The sequence below is a fragment of the Typopeltis vanoorti genome, chromosome 8 (assembly GCF_054136105.1).
Source record: "Typopeltis vanoorti isolate ZY-2024b chromosome 8, IOZ_Tvanoo_1.0, whole genome shotgun sequence".
Lineage (NCBI taxonomy): Eukaryota > Metazoa > Arthropoda > Arachnida > Uropygi > Thelyphonidae > Typopeltis > Typopeltis vanoorti.
In genome coordinates, this window is record NC_143556.1 from 114,164,162 (window position 1) to 114,180,836 (window position 16,675).

General features: G+C 36.3%; 1 protein-coding gene across 1 annotated transcript in view; it reads left to right on the forward strand.

Moving 5' to 3' along the window:
• LOC150104294 (uncharacterized) overlaps positions 1–16,675 on the forward strand; it is a 636,238-nt gene that overhangs the window by 386,794 nt on the left and 232,769 nt on the right. Inside the window, exons 35-36 of the mRNA XM_090396452.1 lie at positions 2,267–2,542; positions 14,327–14,889. Coding sequence (XP_090252578.1) covers positions 2,267–2,542; positions 14,327–14,889 — 839 coding nt within the window. The remainder of the gene's footprint in view (positions 1–2,266; positions 2,543–14,326; positions 14,890–16,675) is intronic.

The window sequence follows — 16,675 nt, forward strand, 5'->3', positions numbered from 1 at the left end:
CAGAATCACTTAGGGCTAATAGTAAATCTTCTCATACAGCATAAGAAGACATTACTAATATGGTAACTTGTCATGTGATAGGTGATAAATAGCAGAGAAAACTCTTTCAAGCATGCATAACCCAGAAGCAATACATTGGAAGCATATGTTGTTGTTCTTTCTTTCTTTGTGTTGTTATCATATAATGAATGTATAACATGATTTTAATGTTATGTTTTGAATGATAGTATAAAAATAAATAAATAAATAAATAAGCTAATGCCTTTTTATTCCCGTATACGGGGAGTAGGCGAGGCCATTTAGCCCTATCTAACTTTTGGAGACTGAGTGGGCAGTTCAATCTCCACTGGTACCAATCAGAGATAGATGGCCCAAGGCTATCACTAATTAAGCGGTACACAGTGAAGAGAGGCGGCTCAAATGTGCTGCCATTTGAGCCGAGATTTTGCCTTTCAGATTGATTGGCACCCTCTTATTGCATAACACTCAAGCCATCTCCCTCCAGTTCCTCCAATCCGCTTGTATCCTGCATCCCACTTCCTTCTCAGCTCCTCCATCTTCTTCCACTGTTGAACCTAAGTATCTAAAGTCTCTCACCTTCCTGATGACATATTCTTCCAGCTCCAGATCTGTCTCCTGTCTGCCGCCCACTGTGCAACACATATACTCTGTCTTACTTCTGCTCAGTCTCATACCTCTCTCTCTTCCAGTACTTTTCTCCATCTTTCCAGTTTAGTTCCTGCTTCTTCTCTTGAATTTGCACACAGCAAGATGTCATCTGCATACAACATTGTCCAAGGCGCATCTTCTCTCACCTTCTCTATTACCACCTCCACCACAATATTAAATAGAAACAGACTTAATGCTGACCCTTGATGCAAGCCAACTGATACTTGAAAACTTTCTGTCTGTCCCAGACCGGTCCGAACACTGGTCTTCACATTTCTGTACATTTCCCGCACCAACCTGACATATTTCTCCGGAACCTTCTTCTCCCTCAGACACCTCCAGACTTCTTGCCTTGGCACTCTGTCGTATGCTTTCTCCAGATCAATAAATGCCAGATGTAGCTCCCTTTGTTTCTCTCGATAATTTTCCATCATCTGCCGTAACCCAAAGATAGCATCTGTTGTTGATCTACCAGGCATGAAACCAAATTGTTCCTTTGCAATCTCCACCTCCTTCCTCAATCTACCATCAAGAACCCTTCCTAGGATTTTCATTGTGTGGGACATCAACTTGATTCCTCTGTAATTTTTACAGTCTTGTGCATCCCCTTTACCCTTGTAGATGGGGACAAGAGTACTCTCCCTCCATTCCTATGGTATATTTTCCTGTTGGCAAACTTTCATAAACAGGTCCCACAGCAGGTCAATTCCCTCATCCCCCAGTGCCTTCCATGCCTCCACTGGAATTCTGTCGGGGCCCACCGATTTTCCATTCCTCATCCTCTTCGTGGCCTCCGTCACTTCCACTCTACTGATGTTCTGCACCATCCCCTCAGAACAATTTTTGAAATACTCTATTCAATTCTGAAACCAGTGAGTTTTCTCTCTAAGGCAGTCATCCCAGTTTGTTCCTTTCAGCTTCACCAGTGTTTTGTTTTAACCTTACATATACATTATTTTTCTCCGAATGACATGGTCAGTTATTTTTACTATATTGGCAATATATACAGTTAGCATTAACAGTAGAATTCTAAAAGCAAAAGAGCTTATAAATTCATTTATTGGACTTCTCAGCTTAGATGGTGAGGATTTCTTAGATTTAAAGCCCAGATGGTGAGCATTTCTAACAACAGAACTTTTTTTTTCCCTTTTATGATAGCAGTAAATAAATATTTTGTCCTGGTAATTTAGTTTTGAAATTCAAAGAACAACAGAAAATACAAAGCATATTAAGTCTTGGCAAAGAATTCTTGTTTGAATTTGCTGATGTTCAAACGTTTGTCATTAACAGTTTGTACCCGAGTTTGTCAGAACTGAAATTCTTTGACTTCATTGTCTGTTAATTATCTGCTTATTTTCTGTCATTATTCCACTAATCGGTCATTCATTATAAATACTAAAAATATAATAATAAAATAAAACTATAGCATAATTGATGCTCTCACTTCAAAACAGAAAGAAAATAATTAGGAATGAGATTGCTTTTGAAATGGTATATGTAAATGTACATATACCACAATGTACAAATATTGTATTCAAATAATTTCATGTTGATATCGATATTGGCTATTTTTTTACTTTTTTCCTCTCTTTCTCAGGATTTACTGGCTTGCAGTGTCAAATAGAAATTAGTGATTGTGTGAATTCGACTTGTCCTGATAGAGCTATGTGTCAAGATCTGACTGGTATTGGTAATTTTAAATGCCTTTGTCGCTCGGGCTATGAAGGTCTAGATTGCAACACATCTATTGATCCATGTAAAAGTGGAAGTAATCCTTGTTCTAATGGTGCCAGTTGCATATCCTTGCTTCAAGGAAGATACAAATGTGAATGTGCTCCAGGATGGACTGGAAGAACATGTGAAACTGATATTAGTAAGTCATAAATTCAGAATATAATTAGTAGGTTTTCATATCCAATAATAATTGAAAAAGGTAAGTGTACTCTGAATAACTAATTATAATAATAACTTCTTATCTGTCTAAAACAAAGTACAGTTAATTAGAGGTTAATTACTCTTTATACGATACTGAATAGATGTTTTTAAGAAATACTTTTCTCCAGAAATTCTGTTCAGGTGTTCATTTTCTTGGAAAAAAATGTTCAGCTAAGTTGAAGATAGGAAATGTCTGGGTAAATGCAATAAACAGCTTTCACAAAGTCAGTGTTTAACTGAATGTAATTGATTAAGCTACATTGATTAACAGATCTCTGTGTAATAAGAAGATATAATTGCCCTTTCCCCATCAATAACACGAAGGTCATATTTCATTTGAATTTTATTCATACTCCAAATACTCTCTAGCAATATTCTGCTCAATACTCACCATGCAAATTCATTAATTAAAATTTATTCTTCACATTCTTGCTTGCCAATTTTTCTTATGGTAATGAACTTTCCTTCTTGGTCTATGAATAATTCCATTTGTATTAATCTAGGAAAATCCCCTCATCTACTCACTCATAAACATAATATTCTTACCATCTTACTATTTTTTATATACCTTTACATATTACCTACATTCAAATTGAGTATTGTACATGTCTGAATAACACTGTTTCAGAAACACATTTATTTCCATACTTCCTATTAATAACAAACTCAGAAATTTAAGTTAGAACAGGAACTGTTGAGAACAGAAAACAAACCTTGGAGATTCAGTGGCAAGCCCTGAAGAAAACATTAATTGATTCAGTCAGAGAGGCATGTGGCGAGGATTTTCTGCAAAGATAGAAAAATCAGAACTCCATGGTGGTCACAGAAAGTTAAAGAGGCAGTGAAGGAAAAGAAGAAAGCATATCGAAAGTTCCTAGTGAATATGTCAGCTTGTGCTCTTTGAGAATACAAATGTAAGAAAGCTAAACACTGCGTAAAACTAGCTAAACAAAAGTCATGGGAAGACTTTGGCAAGAACATAGAAAACAAATATCAGGAAGGTGGCAAAATATTCTGGAGGTTGTTGAAAAAACTCAAAAATGGAGGAAAGAGAGCTATAAAAAGAATTAGAGATGATAAAGGGGACATGAACTGTAGAAAAAGATATCCTTGATATATGGAGTAATTACTTGAAAAAATTGCTAATTGAAACAATCAATGACAGCACAAGGGGTAAAAAGCACACAACAGGCATGCAATTAGGATAACATATCCATATTTTAAGTAGAAAAAGCAATCAAAAGCTTGAAATGTGGAAAAGCAGCTGGAGTAGATGATATTCGACCAGAAATGCCCAAGTATGGAAGTATAAAAGTCTTACAGTAGCTGTGCTGCATAGTTCAGAAGGCCTAGACAGAGGGACGAATTCCAGGTGATTGAAGTAGAGCTTTCATAATACCCGTATACAAAAAGGGAAATAAAACTGAATGTGAGAATTATAGAGGTATTTCTCTACTGAGTGTTCCTGGTAAGATTTATGCCAGTATACTTGAAAAAGATTTAGAAGGATTGTGGAAGAGAAGCTTGGTGAAAAACAAGTTGGATTCAAGCCAAATAGAGGCTGTCAGGGTCAGATTTTCACTTTATGACAAATAGTTGAGAAATCGAGGGAATATAACAAAGAACTCTATTTAAATTTTGTAGACCTGCAAAAGGCATATGACAAGATACCAAGAGAAAAGCTATTCAAAATACTACAGTTATATGGTGTCAATGGGGCATTATATTAAGCAATACTTAGTCTTTATTTAAGTTTAAGCCAGCAGTTAGAATTCAAGGAAGTACAGGAAGATGGTTTGATGTTAAGTCTGTTATCAGACAGGAAGTACATTATACCCTCTGTTATTCATTATCTATATGGATCACATTATGAAGGAAAGCAACATTAAACCTGATATCAAAATTGGATAAGATGTTAATCTCAGCTCTTTACTTTATGCAAATGATAATATACTATTAAGTAAATCCAGTATAGGTCTGCAAGATTCCCTGACTAAATTGAATAACTGTTGTAATAAATTGTATGAAAATCAGCAATAACAATACAAAGACAATGAAAATAGGCATAAACATTTAAAATATCAACTGCATCGTGAGCCCTATAGTACAAGTTAAACATTTCAGCTAATTGGCACAATTTTTAGTGAAGACGTTAAATTAAATATGGATATAGACAACAGAATCAACAAATCCGGTATGGTAGGAAGTCAACTGAATAAACTTATATGGAATAAAAGAGAAATTAGTCAAAACACTAAATTAGCTGTATACAAGACAGCGTTCAAACCAGTTTTAACTTATGGATTGGGAGAGCTGGGTTAGAAATAAAATACTTGACCAAAGACTAGAGACTACAGTATATGAGAGTCTTGAGAAAGATAAGGATCATGAACAGATGGCATCAATGGCAATATCATATTAAATATGAGGATATTAGGAAAGAACTTGACATTGTTAGCATCCAGGAATGTGTTAGCAGAGCTAATCTCAGGTGGTATGGTCACTTAAACAGAATGGGAAAGAAAAGATGCAAAACAAGTGTTCTCTGCCTGATTGACAGGGTAAAAATCCAGAGGACGACCAAGATATAGGTGGTTTAATACAGTAAAAAGTGCCTTAGAACAGGATTTCCCCAAACTTCTTGCTCCTGATTTATGCTGACTCATAGACCCACCCTTCACCTTGCAGGCATTCGAAACTAAAAATCCCACGGAATAGGTTGGTTAATCCTTATTCAGCCTAAACTTATTCTATAGTTGCGTGTCATTACAATTTTTAATTTAACATTCCAATAAAAAAAATTTTTTTTTCACAGCCCTCACAATTCATTCTTTAAAATAAACATGAAAAAAGGAAGAAATCAATAAATACTCATCATTTTACAATTTAGTGCTGCGTAAATTTAAAAAATGTAAGTTCATTTTAATGACTACAGTGCAATTGTTGTTTTGAATGGCAGAGTTTTTCAAAGTTTGTATGATGAACGTGACTTGTAGCATCATATAATTTCATCGATTCATTAATTTAGAAAAAATAAACAACATAAGTGAATGTTTGTAAACAAGATTTGGTGAGCCCTGGAATTTCAGTTGCGAAGCATCATTGCTCCACGTATGAAATCCTGCCTTAGAAGACAGAAATATAAGATCTGGTAATGTATCTGCAATTGGTATTTGGTTGAAACAGAATAGGTGATCTATCTGCCTTAAAGACATCAAAACAAGCTGTCAATGTACTGGCAAAATATGAGAGTATCTACAACTAGTTTGAGGTTAAAACTTGATAGGATGTTAGTAATGATGCAAGTTCTTCATGTAGTATTATCATAACATATCATACTGTACACCCCTTGAGGGTACATGTCAGGAATTTGATGATGATGATCAAATTTAAGTTATTTTAATATAATCATGACACCATCAACTGTGTATAGTGAACTTACTATGATGAGTTGACTATAATTGTAAAAAAATTGAAGGAAGAAGTGGAATGTATGAGGAACGAGTTGAGAAGTGTGAAAGAAGAGATTAAGAGACTGGAAACATCGAATGCAAAGAGAATCACAGTAAGAGTGAGAGAAAGTTATGGGAATGATAGAAGGACAACGAGAAGAGAGAGAATAAGCAAAAGACAAGACAGTGCAGGAACCAGGAATGAAGAGATGACAGGAGAACAGGTAATTAGGAGAACAAAAGGAGAGAAATTGTGTGAAGAGAGTGAGGGATGCAGGTGAGCAAGAAAGAAGAAACAGAGTAGTAAGAGGTGTGTGTGATGTATGGAGATTCGATGATTGGTGTGTACAAGATAGAATGCCAGAGGATTGTTTGCCTGGAGGAACAACAGACAGCACGGGTGAATTCTCCATGCTTGCTATGTTTGCTGCACAAGCTCATTACTTGAGAAAGAAGTAATATTTATTTGTTAATAAATGCATGCATTTATAAGCATTCCATTTAGGCTTTTATTTTTATTTATTATTCATTTCATTCAGTAATTCTTTATTTTTATAGACAGAAGACATCTTAATCTTGTGGGCAATAATTGATCTTTGCGTTGTGTATTGAAGGCCGATGCTTGCTCGTCTGGTCAAAGCTACCTTTTGCTCAGTGGTTGGAGCTACCAGGTCCTTGCTAGCACTGTGATTTCATGTGCGCGCATAAAAAGTTGGTTGTAACTTAATTTTCCACTCCCTTTCACATCATCTTAAACACAGGGCATATGCAGTCAAAGTAGCTCTAGCCAGTGAGCTTCAGCCAGCCTTTACAATTGTGTGTGTGTTGCTTGGGAAAATTAAGTTACAACCAACTTTTTATGACAATGTTATTGACCAGTTCATAAAGAACTGTGGGGTAGAATTTGTATTCAAGTAGCTAAATTGAAAAAGATAGAATATCATTTGTAAAATAAATGTTGTATTTGTATGATTAAATGTACATAAATTTCTAAATATATAGTTTTGAATGGTCAGTAATTCATTATTCCGCTAATTAGACTTCAATCACACCTCTCACTCCCTGAATGATAATAAGAGCAAGCGTGAATTTCAAGACCAGCATTCGCCCCTGACAGACAATGTGACTATAGCAATTAAGTGAGGTGAAAGAGTGAATGAGGTGATTGTAATGATGGACACAAATGACTTGAGAGGCAGTGTGAATTGGGTGATGAGAGATCTGAGGTTCATACTTGAGGTTGTATGGAAGAAGACTGAGAGAGGGAAGATAGCGAGTGTGTTGCCCAGGTATAGGGCAACACTCACTATAAGATTGGAGAATTCATCTTGTAATGCTGTGAATCCAATGGAGTCTGGAGGGAATAATGATAGGTATAGAAACAGTGACAATGCATTGATGATTCTTTATACTAATGCCAGGAGAGTCTGGAATAATAGAAAAGAATTGGTAGCGCTGACAGCCTTAGCCTGTCCAAAGATTATTGGTATCACTGAGATATGGTTGTTGGAAAGTAATTTACTGACAGGAATAGAAGTAGCAGGATATAGCATTTTTCTGCAGGACAGGAAGGGCAAACATGGCAGTGGAGCACTCCAAAACCATATGGTTACAGAGGTTACAGAGAACAAGACATGGCTGGAGAGGGCACTTGCTTGGATTCTATTATAAGAAATGTCTATTATAAGAGATAAGAGCTGTCCTGGGTACTGAAGATAGTGATGTTTTTCTCTAGGCTAACTAAGGATAGATCGGAGTTTAGGTAAAGTAGAGAAGCATGTTTTGATGTTGAACTTTTTTAAAATTCTAGCCAGTTTGGGAGCGAGGGAACTAATGTAAGGCAAGGAGATGTAAGCTCTGGGGGGGTAGTAGCATCTTCATTAGTTGTTGACGATGGTGAAAAAGAAGTTTCTCGATACTTTTTGGAGCGAAACCATTATTGATAAAGATCCTTTTGAGGAATTAAGTTCATGCTTTTTTGATTAGGGCATCATTTTTTTTTTGATACCCAAATTCGATTAGTGCACCTATATACATCTTAAAAATAAATGTTACAGATTTAAAAAATTTTCTATCTATACATTTTTATGGCTAACTATTTTAAAAAATCGCTCACCAGGATGAAATAATTTAGTTGTCGTCATCATCATCATCAAATTCCTGTAATGTACCCTCAAGGGGTGTAGAAGATATGATAGTACTACATGAAAAAAATTACATTATTACTAACTTCCTATCTACAATTTTCCTCCAAATCAGTCTGCTATCAGATCTTATATTTCTGTCGTCTAAGGCACTTTGTAACGTATCAATTCACCTATATCTTGGTCTACCTCTGGGTCGTTTTGCTGCAAACCTGGCAGAGAACACTTGTTTTGCTAATCTTTCTTCGCCCATTCTGTTTAGGTGACCATACCACCTGAGATTAGCTCTGCTAATGCATTCCTGGATGCTGACAATGTCAAGTTCTTTCCTAATATCCTCATTTTTAATATGATATTGCCACTGATGCCATCTGTTCACGCCTATAATCTTTCTCAGGACTCTCATATATGCGGTCTCTAGTCTCTGGTCAAGTGTTTTACTTCTGACCCAGCTCTCAGATCCATAAGTTAAAACTGGTTTGAACACTGTCTTGTATACAGCTAATTTAGTGTTCCGACTAATTTCTCTCTTGTTCCATATGAATTTATTCAATTGACTTCCCTCCATACCAGCTTTGCTGATTCTGTTGTCTATTTCTATATTTGATTTACCATCTTCACTAAAAATCGTGCCTAAGTAGCTGAAATGTTTTACAGTTGACATTTTCAATGATTCTGCCTATTTTCATTGCCTTTATCTTTTTATTGCTGACCTTCATACCATATCTATTACAACAACTATTCAGTTTAGTCAGAGAATCTTGCAGACTTGTAGCGGATTTATTTAGAAGCATAACATCATCTGCATAAAGCAAAGAGCTGACATTAACATCTCCAATTTTGATATCATGTTTAATACCACTTTCCTTCATAATGTGATCCATATAGATAATGAATAACAGAGGGGATAATGTACATCCTTGTCTGACACCAGATTTAACATTAAACCATCTTCCTGTACTTCCTTCAATTCTAACTGCTGACTTACAACTCAAATAGAGACTAAGTATTGCTTGATATAATGCCCCATTCACACCATATAACTGCAGCTTATTGAATAGCTCCTCTCTTGGCACCTTGTCATATGCCTTTTCCAAATCGACAAAACTTAAATATAGATCTTTGTTATATTCCCATGCTTTCTCGACTATTTGTCATAAAGTGAAGATCTGATCCTGACAGCCTCTATTTCGCCTGAATCCAGCTTGTTCTTCACCGAGCTTTTCTTCCACAATTCTTCTCAACTGTTTCTCAAGTATACTTGCATAGATCTTGCCAGGAACACTCAGTAGAGAAATACCTCTGTAATTCTCACATTCAGTTTTATTTTCCTTTTTATATATGGGTACTATGAGAGCTCTACTCCAATCATCGGGAATTCGTCCCTCCATCCAGGCTTTCTGAACTATGCAGTGCAGCCACTGTAAGACTCTTATACCACCATACTTCAGCATTTCTGGTCGAATATCATCTACTCCTGCTGCCTTTCCACATTTCAAGCCTTTGATGGCTTTTTCTATTTCAAGTATGGATATATAATCCTGACTGCATGCCTGGGCAGTGTTTTTTTACCACTGTGCTGTCATCACTGCTTGTTTCATTTACCAATTTTTCAAAGTAATTACTTCATACTTCAAGGATATCTTTTTCTCCCGTTTTCATGTCAATTTTATCATCTCTAACTGCTTTTACAGCACTCTTTCCTCCATTCCTAAGCTTCTTCAACAACCTCCAGAATATTTTGCCACCTTCTTGATATTTATTTTCTATATTCTTGCCAAAGTCCTTCCATGACATTTGTTTAGCTAGTTTTACACAGTGTTTAGCATTCTTGCATTTGTCTCTATATTCTCTAAGAGCACAAGCTGACTTCTTTGCCAGGAACTTTTGATATGCTTTCTTCTTTTCCTTCACTGTCTCTTTAACTTCCTGTGTCTACCAGGGAGTTCTGATTTTTTTATCCTTGCAGACAACCTCACCACATGCCTCTCTGGCAGAATCAATCAATGTTTTCTTCAGAGTTTGCCACTGAATCTCCAAGGTTTGATTCCTGTTCTCAAACTCTTTCATTTCTTCTTCGATAATCTTTGTGTATTTTTATCTACAGTTCACATCTGAGAGCTGCTCAACTTTTATTTGCTTTAAAACTTTCTTACATGTTATTCTTTTCGATATGAAATTCAATTTTATCCTGCTCAAGACTAAATAGTGATCACTTCCAATTTCAAATCCTCTATACACTCTGGTGTCCAGCACCAGGGAGAAATCATCACTATGAACAATAACATAGTCAATGAGACGTTTCTTATTCTTTGCCTCTTCTCTTTATGTGAATTTGTGCACATTTTTATGTTGGAACATGGTGTTAGTAATAACCAGTCCATGTCCTGAGCAGAAATCCAAAAGATATTTGCCATTATTATTAGCTTTGCTCTTTTCTCCAAATTTTCCCAAAATATTTTTGTATGTCTGACAATCATTTCCTACTCTGCTAGTTAGATCCCCAACAAGGAACAACTTTTCCTTTTTCTTTGTATCAGTTGCTTTCTCTAAATCCTCAAAAAATTCCTCCACTTCTGCCTTAGTAGAACCTTCTGTGGGACCATAGGCACAAATAAGTCTCATTGTCCAGTTCCCCATTCTCATATTTGCCCACATTACTCTACTTGAGACTGACTGCCATTCAAGAAGATTAGCCTTGTATTTTGTTTTGAATACTATGGCTACTCCTTCTTTTGCTTGATTTTCATTGCCTGAATATAACATTTTGTATTTATTGCTCAGAAAGATCTCACCAGTTTTTGTCTTTTTTGTTTCAGTCACCCCTATTATGTCGATCTGGTACTTATCTAATTCCTCAGCTAACTCCATTTCTTTGCCATTCAGGCCTCTTACGTTGATAGTACCGATCTTTAACTCTGGTGATGTTGAGTTGGGGTTTGTTTTCAGATTTGTTCCAATAGCTGACTTTTCGCTGTTCGCCCTAGTTCCCTGGCAAAAACAACGGGGGCCTTGTTTTACCGGGCGACGCCCCAGCCGGCATGATTTAGTTACCGATTTAAAACATTTTACAAAGTTATTTTTAATGGCATACTACACTACTTCCATGTACACTATGTATACTATGTTCCAAATTTTTACTGCCAAAATTTATGTCATCTGCTATAGTATACCCACAGATTCGAGACCCTTCGACTCTTCTGCGCATGTCACAAAAAGGAGAATCCATTCTGATAATAAGGTAATCAATCCATCTTCTGGGGTGAGTTGTTTATTATTACATGTCGGGAAATTAACTTCTCTTTTATGATCATTGTAGTTTTTAAAGTGGTAACTATTTTGCTTGTATAACAGTTGGGAAATTTTATCTATAAGCATGTGATTTCGCGTGTTGGCGACCAATTCGTACATCCTTCATTTCTTTCTCTCCTTCAATGATAACGTCCAAAAGTTAATTAAAATTCATTCTGAAGAATTGAGCGATTCTGACCTGCTAAATTTAGATGCACAGCGGGAAGATTCTAAAGAATATGAAGAAAATGTAACCACTGATATTCAACCAAAAGTGATTTCACAGAAACGATTGAAAATATTTTTCGTGCAATCGAAGTTTTTAAGCAGCAATGCTTAGAGGCTGACTCTGATGAAGAGAGATAGAAACAGTAAAATTTGCAGAAGAGTAGAAGAGGCAATAGGGCCATACCGTCAGTTGTATGAAAAAAAAGAAACAAAATGCCTGCCAAACTACATTAGTTAATTCTTTGTTAAGAAGTAGAATAATAAAATTTATATTCTGAATATGTTTTATTGTCTTTCAGCTTAATGGTTTTCCTTTAACTAGGCCCTGAGACATACCCTAATTCTTTTGTAAAAAAAATTAAGGGTCAAAAAAGAAATCTGAGGAACGAGTTATACAATTTCCCATAGGTTATTATATTCGGTTAGTGCGTTTTTGATTAATGCGCCTGTTTTAAAGAATGCATTAGGCGCACCAATCGAGTGATTGCTGTAATATAAGTCACTACTAAATCATCTTCAGAATTCATAAACTCTCAAAGTATTTCCCCTCTTCTAAAGATAAACATTCACCCATGTCTCTGTTCAATGTTAATTTCAGATTGAAATATATGGCAGTATATTTAATAAATAATACTTTTACATTGTGTTTTCATGTATATATTGGATAGAAGCAGGTTTTAATACCAAAAGGATGGGACAGGTTTAGAAGTGACAGGCGAGAGTGTTTCAAATACTGAGTACACTGGATGTCAATAAAGCAACAGGACTGGGTAGGATTTCACCACAGGTTTTGAGCAAACGTGCTAAAGAACTGAAGTGTCAAACTATAGACCAGTTTGTATTTCATCAGTAGTTGTTAAGATTTTGTAGAAATTAGTGATAGATCATATACAGCATTGAACAGATGAGGGTAATGTTATTTGAAAGAGTAAGCATTGAGTTGTTTAGAGGCTCTTGTTTTAGTCATCTGATTGCTTTCATAATAAATTGACAAGAGCAGTTGATGAGGAAAGACATATTCTGCCATTGTTTTTGATTTTGCAAAAGCATTTGACAGGGTGCCACATGATGAGCTAATATTTAAGTTGCAGCACATGGATTTGTATTTCAGGTTAGTGAATTGGATTGGCTGTCTGCTAGGTATCAGAGTTGTGTATGAGGGAGCAGTATCAAGAAGTTGAATGTTGCAAGTGGGATCCCACAGAGCTGAATATACTCAGACATGATTGTTTAACCTTTATATCAATGACATTGTCAATGGATTGATGGAGGTATATTCAGTTGTCTGCAGATGATGTGAATCTGGTCAGTGTTATTAGTAATAGTGCAGATGTGGTATCCCTGCAAGAGGATTTGAATAAATTGGAGAGATGAGCAAATAAATAGGAGTGTCAGTTTAATTTAGCTTAATGTAAAGTTTGGGATACCTCGATGGGAGACTGCATACTCTGTTGGAGGAGTGGGGGAGGCAAGGGATCTGAGGGTGATGATTGATAGAAACCTGAAATTCAGGGAACATATTGCAAAATTGATGAAGGTAGCCCAGAGGATTGATGCAATACTGAGAAGGATGCTGACCTGCAGAGATAAAAGGTTATCACTCCATTCTATAAAGCCCTGATCAGACCACACCTAAACTATTGCACTCAAATTTTGTTCCCAGGATTGGAAGAGGATAAATTATCCTTGAAAGGAGTGCAAAGTTGGATAACAAAGATGATATCAGGACTGAAGAAAGTTAGTTATGAGGATAGATTGAGGGATGTGCACTGCAAAGTTTAGTAGATAGAAGAAAGAGAGGTGATATGATTGGGACACTGGGGAGTTCTTTTATTTGGTGGAACAGGAAGAAGAAGAAGCGAGGACTAGTGGAAGTTGTGAGGAAAAGGGTGGGGTGCAGTTTCTTTGCATGAAGGGTTTGAACTGTTGAATAGTTGATAGCTGATAGTTGTTTGAGCATGAATTGTGAATGAGTTCAATGAATGATATGATAGGCTTTTCTAGGGTGGACCTCACACGATGAGTCTTATGACTTCATGGAAGTCTAGTGTTAACAATAATAATAAAAGTTCATAACCCAAATCCTATAGCCTCATTGCTGTACTAAAGGAAATTCACTCTTTAATTAGGTATACCAAAGAAGTCAGATTGTTATATACTAGTGTTAAAAATACTGTGAAGTCTTATTTAAGAAATATTTGTTATAATATTTTTAAATTAATGTTTGATGTGGTATGACTTAATTTAATATATATGTTAATTAAATAATTGTTATAATATTGAAATAAAAAATGCTTAACGACCATATAATACATATTGTCAAATCCCACCATATAGACCATAGGAATAGTTTGTTGGAGCAAATTGTTTTTAGAACAGTATTGTGTGCCTGCAGGCATTTGTTCTAGATTTTTGGTAATTTGTTACAGCAAGTGAGTTTCTTATAACTGTGTTTGCTATAAATGAGTCAGTCTGTTTAAAATTGTTTGTTACCATGACATGCTCTGTCAGTATTTATATAAGTACTATACTTGTGCTTCAATGCTTGTTGAACATAATTGGGAAAGAGTGACACAAATTTATTTGTATTCACTTTTTCTTTTGTAGATGATTGTTCTGAAGAGCCTTGCATGATGGGAGCAAATTGTACAGATTTGATCAATGACTTCTATTGTGAATGTCCCCCTGGATTTACAGGAAAGAGGTGCCACTTGAAAGTTGATCTCTGTGCAGGAAGTCCATGTATGCATGGTGTTTGTGTTGATCGCCTTTTTAATTATGAATGTATATGTAACTCAGGATGGACTGGAATTAACTGTGATGTCAACATTGATGAGTGTTCTAGCAATCCATGCTCTAATGGAGGTCAGTGTATAGATCTTACCGACAGTTTTAAGTGTGCGTGTGATACTGGGTTTACTGGCTCAAGATGCCAGCATGAAATTGATTCTTGCATGTCATCTCCTTGTCAGAATGGGGGTACCTGTTTTGATCGTATTGATGGTTTTGTGTGTCAGTGTCGACCTGGTTTTGTAGGATTGCAATGTGAAGCAGAAATTGATGAGTGTGTGAGTAGCCCTTGTAATCCTTCTGGCACAGAAAAATGCAATGATATGGATAATAGCTTCTTATGTCAGTGTAATCCAGGATTTACAGGAGAATTCTGTGAGGTAAGTGATCAATCATGTACTTCTTTATTTGTTGCAAAAATAGTTAGTATAGCATATTAATATTCTTACAGGATTACTGTGATGATTAACCATGCTACCGGCCAAGACATCTGTAGACATCAAGGTTATCATGGATGCAAAGTGCATATTAAAATTGTAATACCATTGATATTACACTGAAATATATGATGGATATATTTCAATATATACGCATCCTCATATGAAGCATATGAGGATGCGTATTTGATCCATAATGGCCGGTAAGGTGGTTAATATCATCACAGAAGGGCACTCTACTTGACTCCACTATACACATCTAACTGTCTCCCCTACTATGTAATTCTATTACTACACACAACTGCCATCATCGCCATCCATTACCCATCACCACCAACAACAGTATTTTTTTGTCTATAAATTGTGTGTTCTGATGGTGAGTTTGCCTATACATGGGGTGAAGAACTCATGTTTCCAGGAGGAAAAAAACCTGTTATCTCCATATGAGATCAGTTAACTCACCTTCAAATGAAAAAGTCCATATAAAGATTCCACTTGCAATGACAAGAATCGAACTCATGCCTTTTCCAGTCGATAGGCCGAATGTGCCAATGTTCTTCCAATTGTGCTACAGAAGTGTGCATGTGTACAGTTCATTTTTATTTTAAAATAAATGATTTCTTCCCAGATAATACCTCTTTATCAATTGTAAAGCAGTTATACATTGTTCAATATTTCACATACACATTTAACAGCTGTCATGTTTATCTGTGAATGAGAACCTTGAAAGCGGTGAGGGAGAAAAAAAAAGTTTTCATTCTTCAAACATTACTACATAAAATCCTCATTCACAAATATGAATGTTATATACACTGTTTGGAAAAGAGTCAGTGGACCCCCCCCCCCCCTCCGTGGGCAAGGTGCATCGTACCATTTAACAAACCATGTGTTTGTAGCCAGCATAAATTGGAGGAATATGATGCTCTCAAGTTAGTTGAATTGTGTCAGGGTGAAATGGCTGCAAGAAGGGAACTGACAGATTTAGAAAGAGGTGTTGTGATAGGATGCCATGTTGTAGACCTATCTGTTCAGCAAATTGTTGACAAATTGGACCATCCCAGCCAACAATCAGTGATATCATACTGAGACGGAAGCTCAGGAAATCAACTACAGCTGCTACCTGCAGATGGCATACCACACTCACTAAACATGAATGTAAAGTGATACAAAGGATAATATATATAAAACTGCCATTTGTCAGCTGACACATTAAATGTGAAGTTCCAGGCATTGACTGGAACACAAATCTGCACAGAAACATTCAGAACTGAGGCTCACAGCATTAGCTTCCATGGTAGGACTACAATATGCAAATTCCACATTACCCAAACCAACATGCAGCATCATCTTCAGTGGTGCAAAGACCATGTACAGTAAGACATAGAAGCTGGAAAGCTGATATGGAAGAACGAATCATGCTGTGCCCTCTACTGAGCAGATGGACAGGTGTGAGTGTGGCGGATGCTCAGTGAACATCTCTTACTAGAGGGCATAACTCCATTCGTGGCACAACAAGCAGAAGTGCCACGAATGTTGAACTCCAAGAGGTATCTTAACATTCTGGACAATGCAATGCTCCCTACTTTGTGGCATTTCTATGGAATTGACCAGTGTCTCTTTCAGCAAAACAATGCACCGTGTCATAAGGCTGCTGCTCTAACTGCATGGTTTGTTGACATGAACATCACCATACTTGACTGGCCTCCACAGAGCCCTGATCTCAACGCTA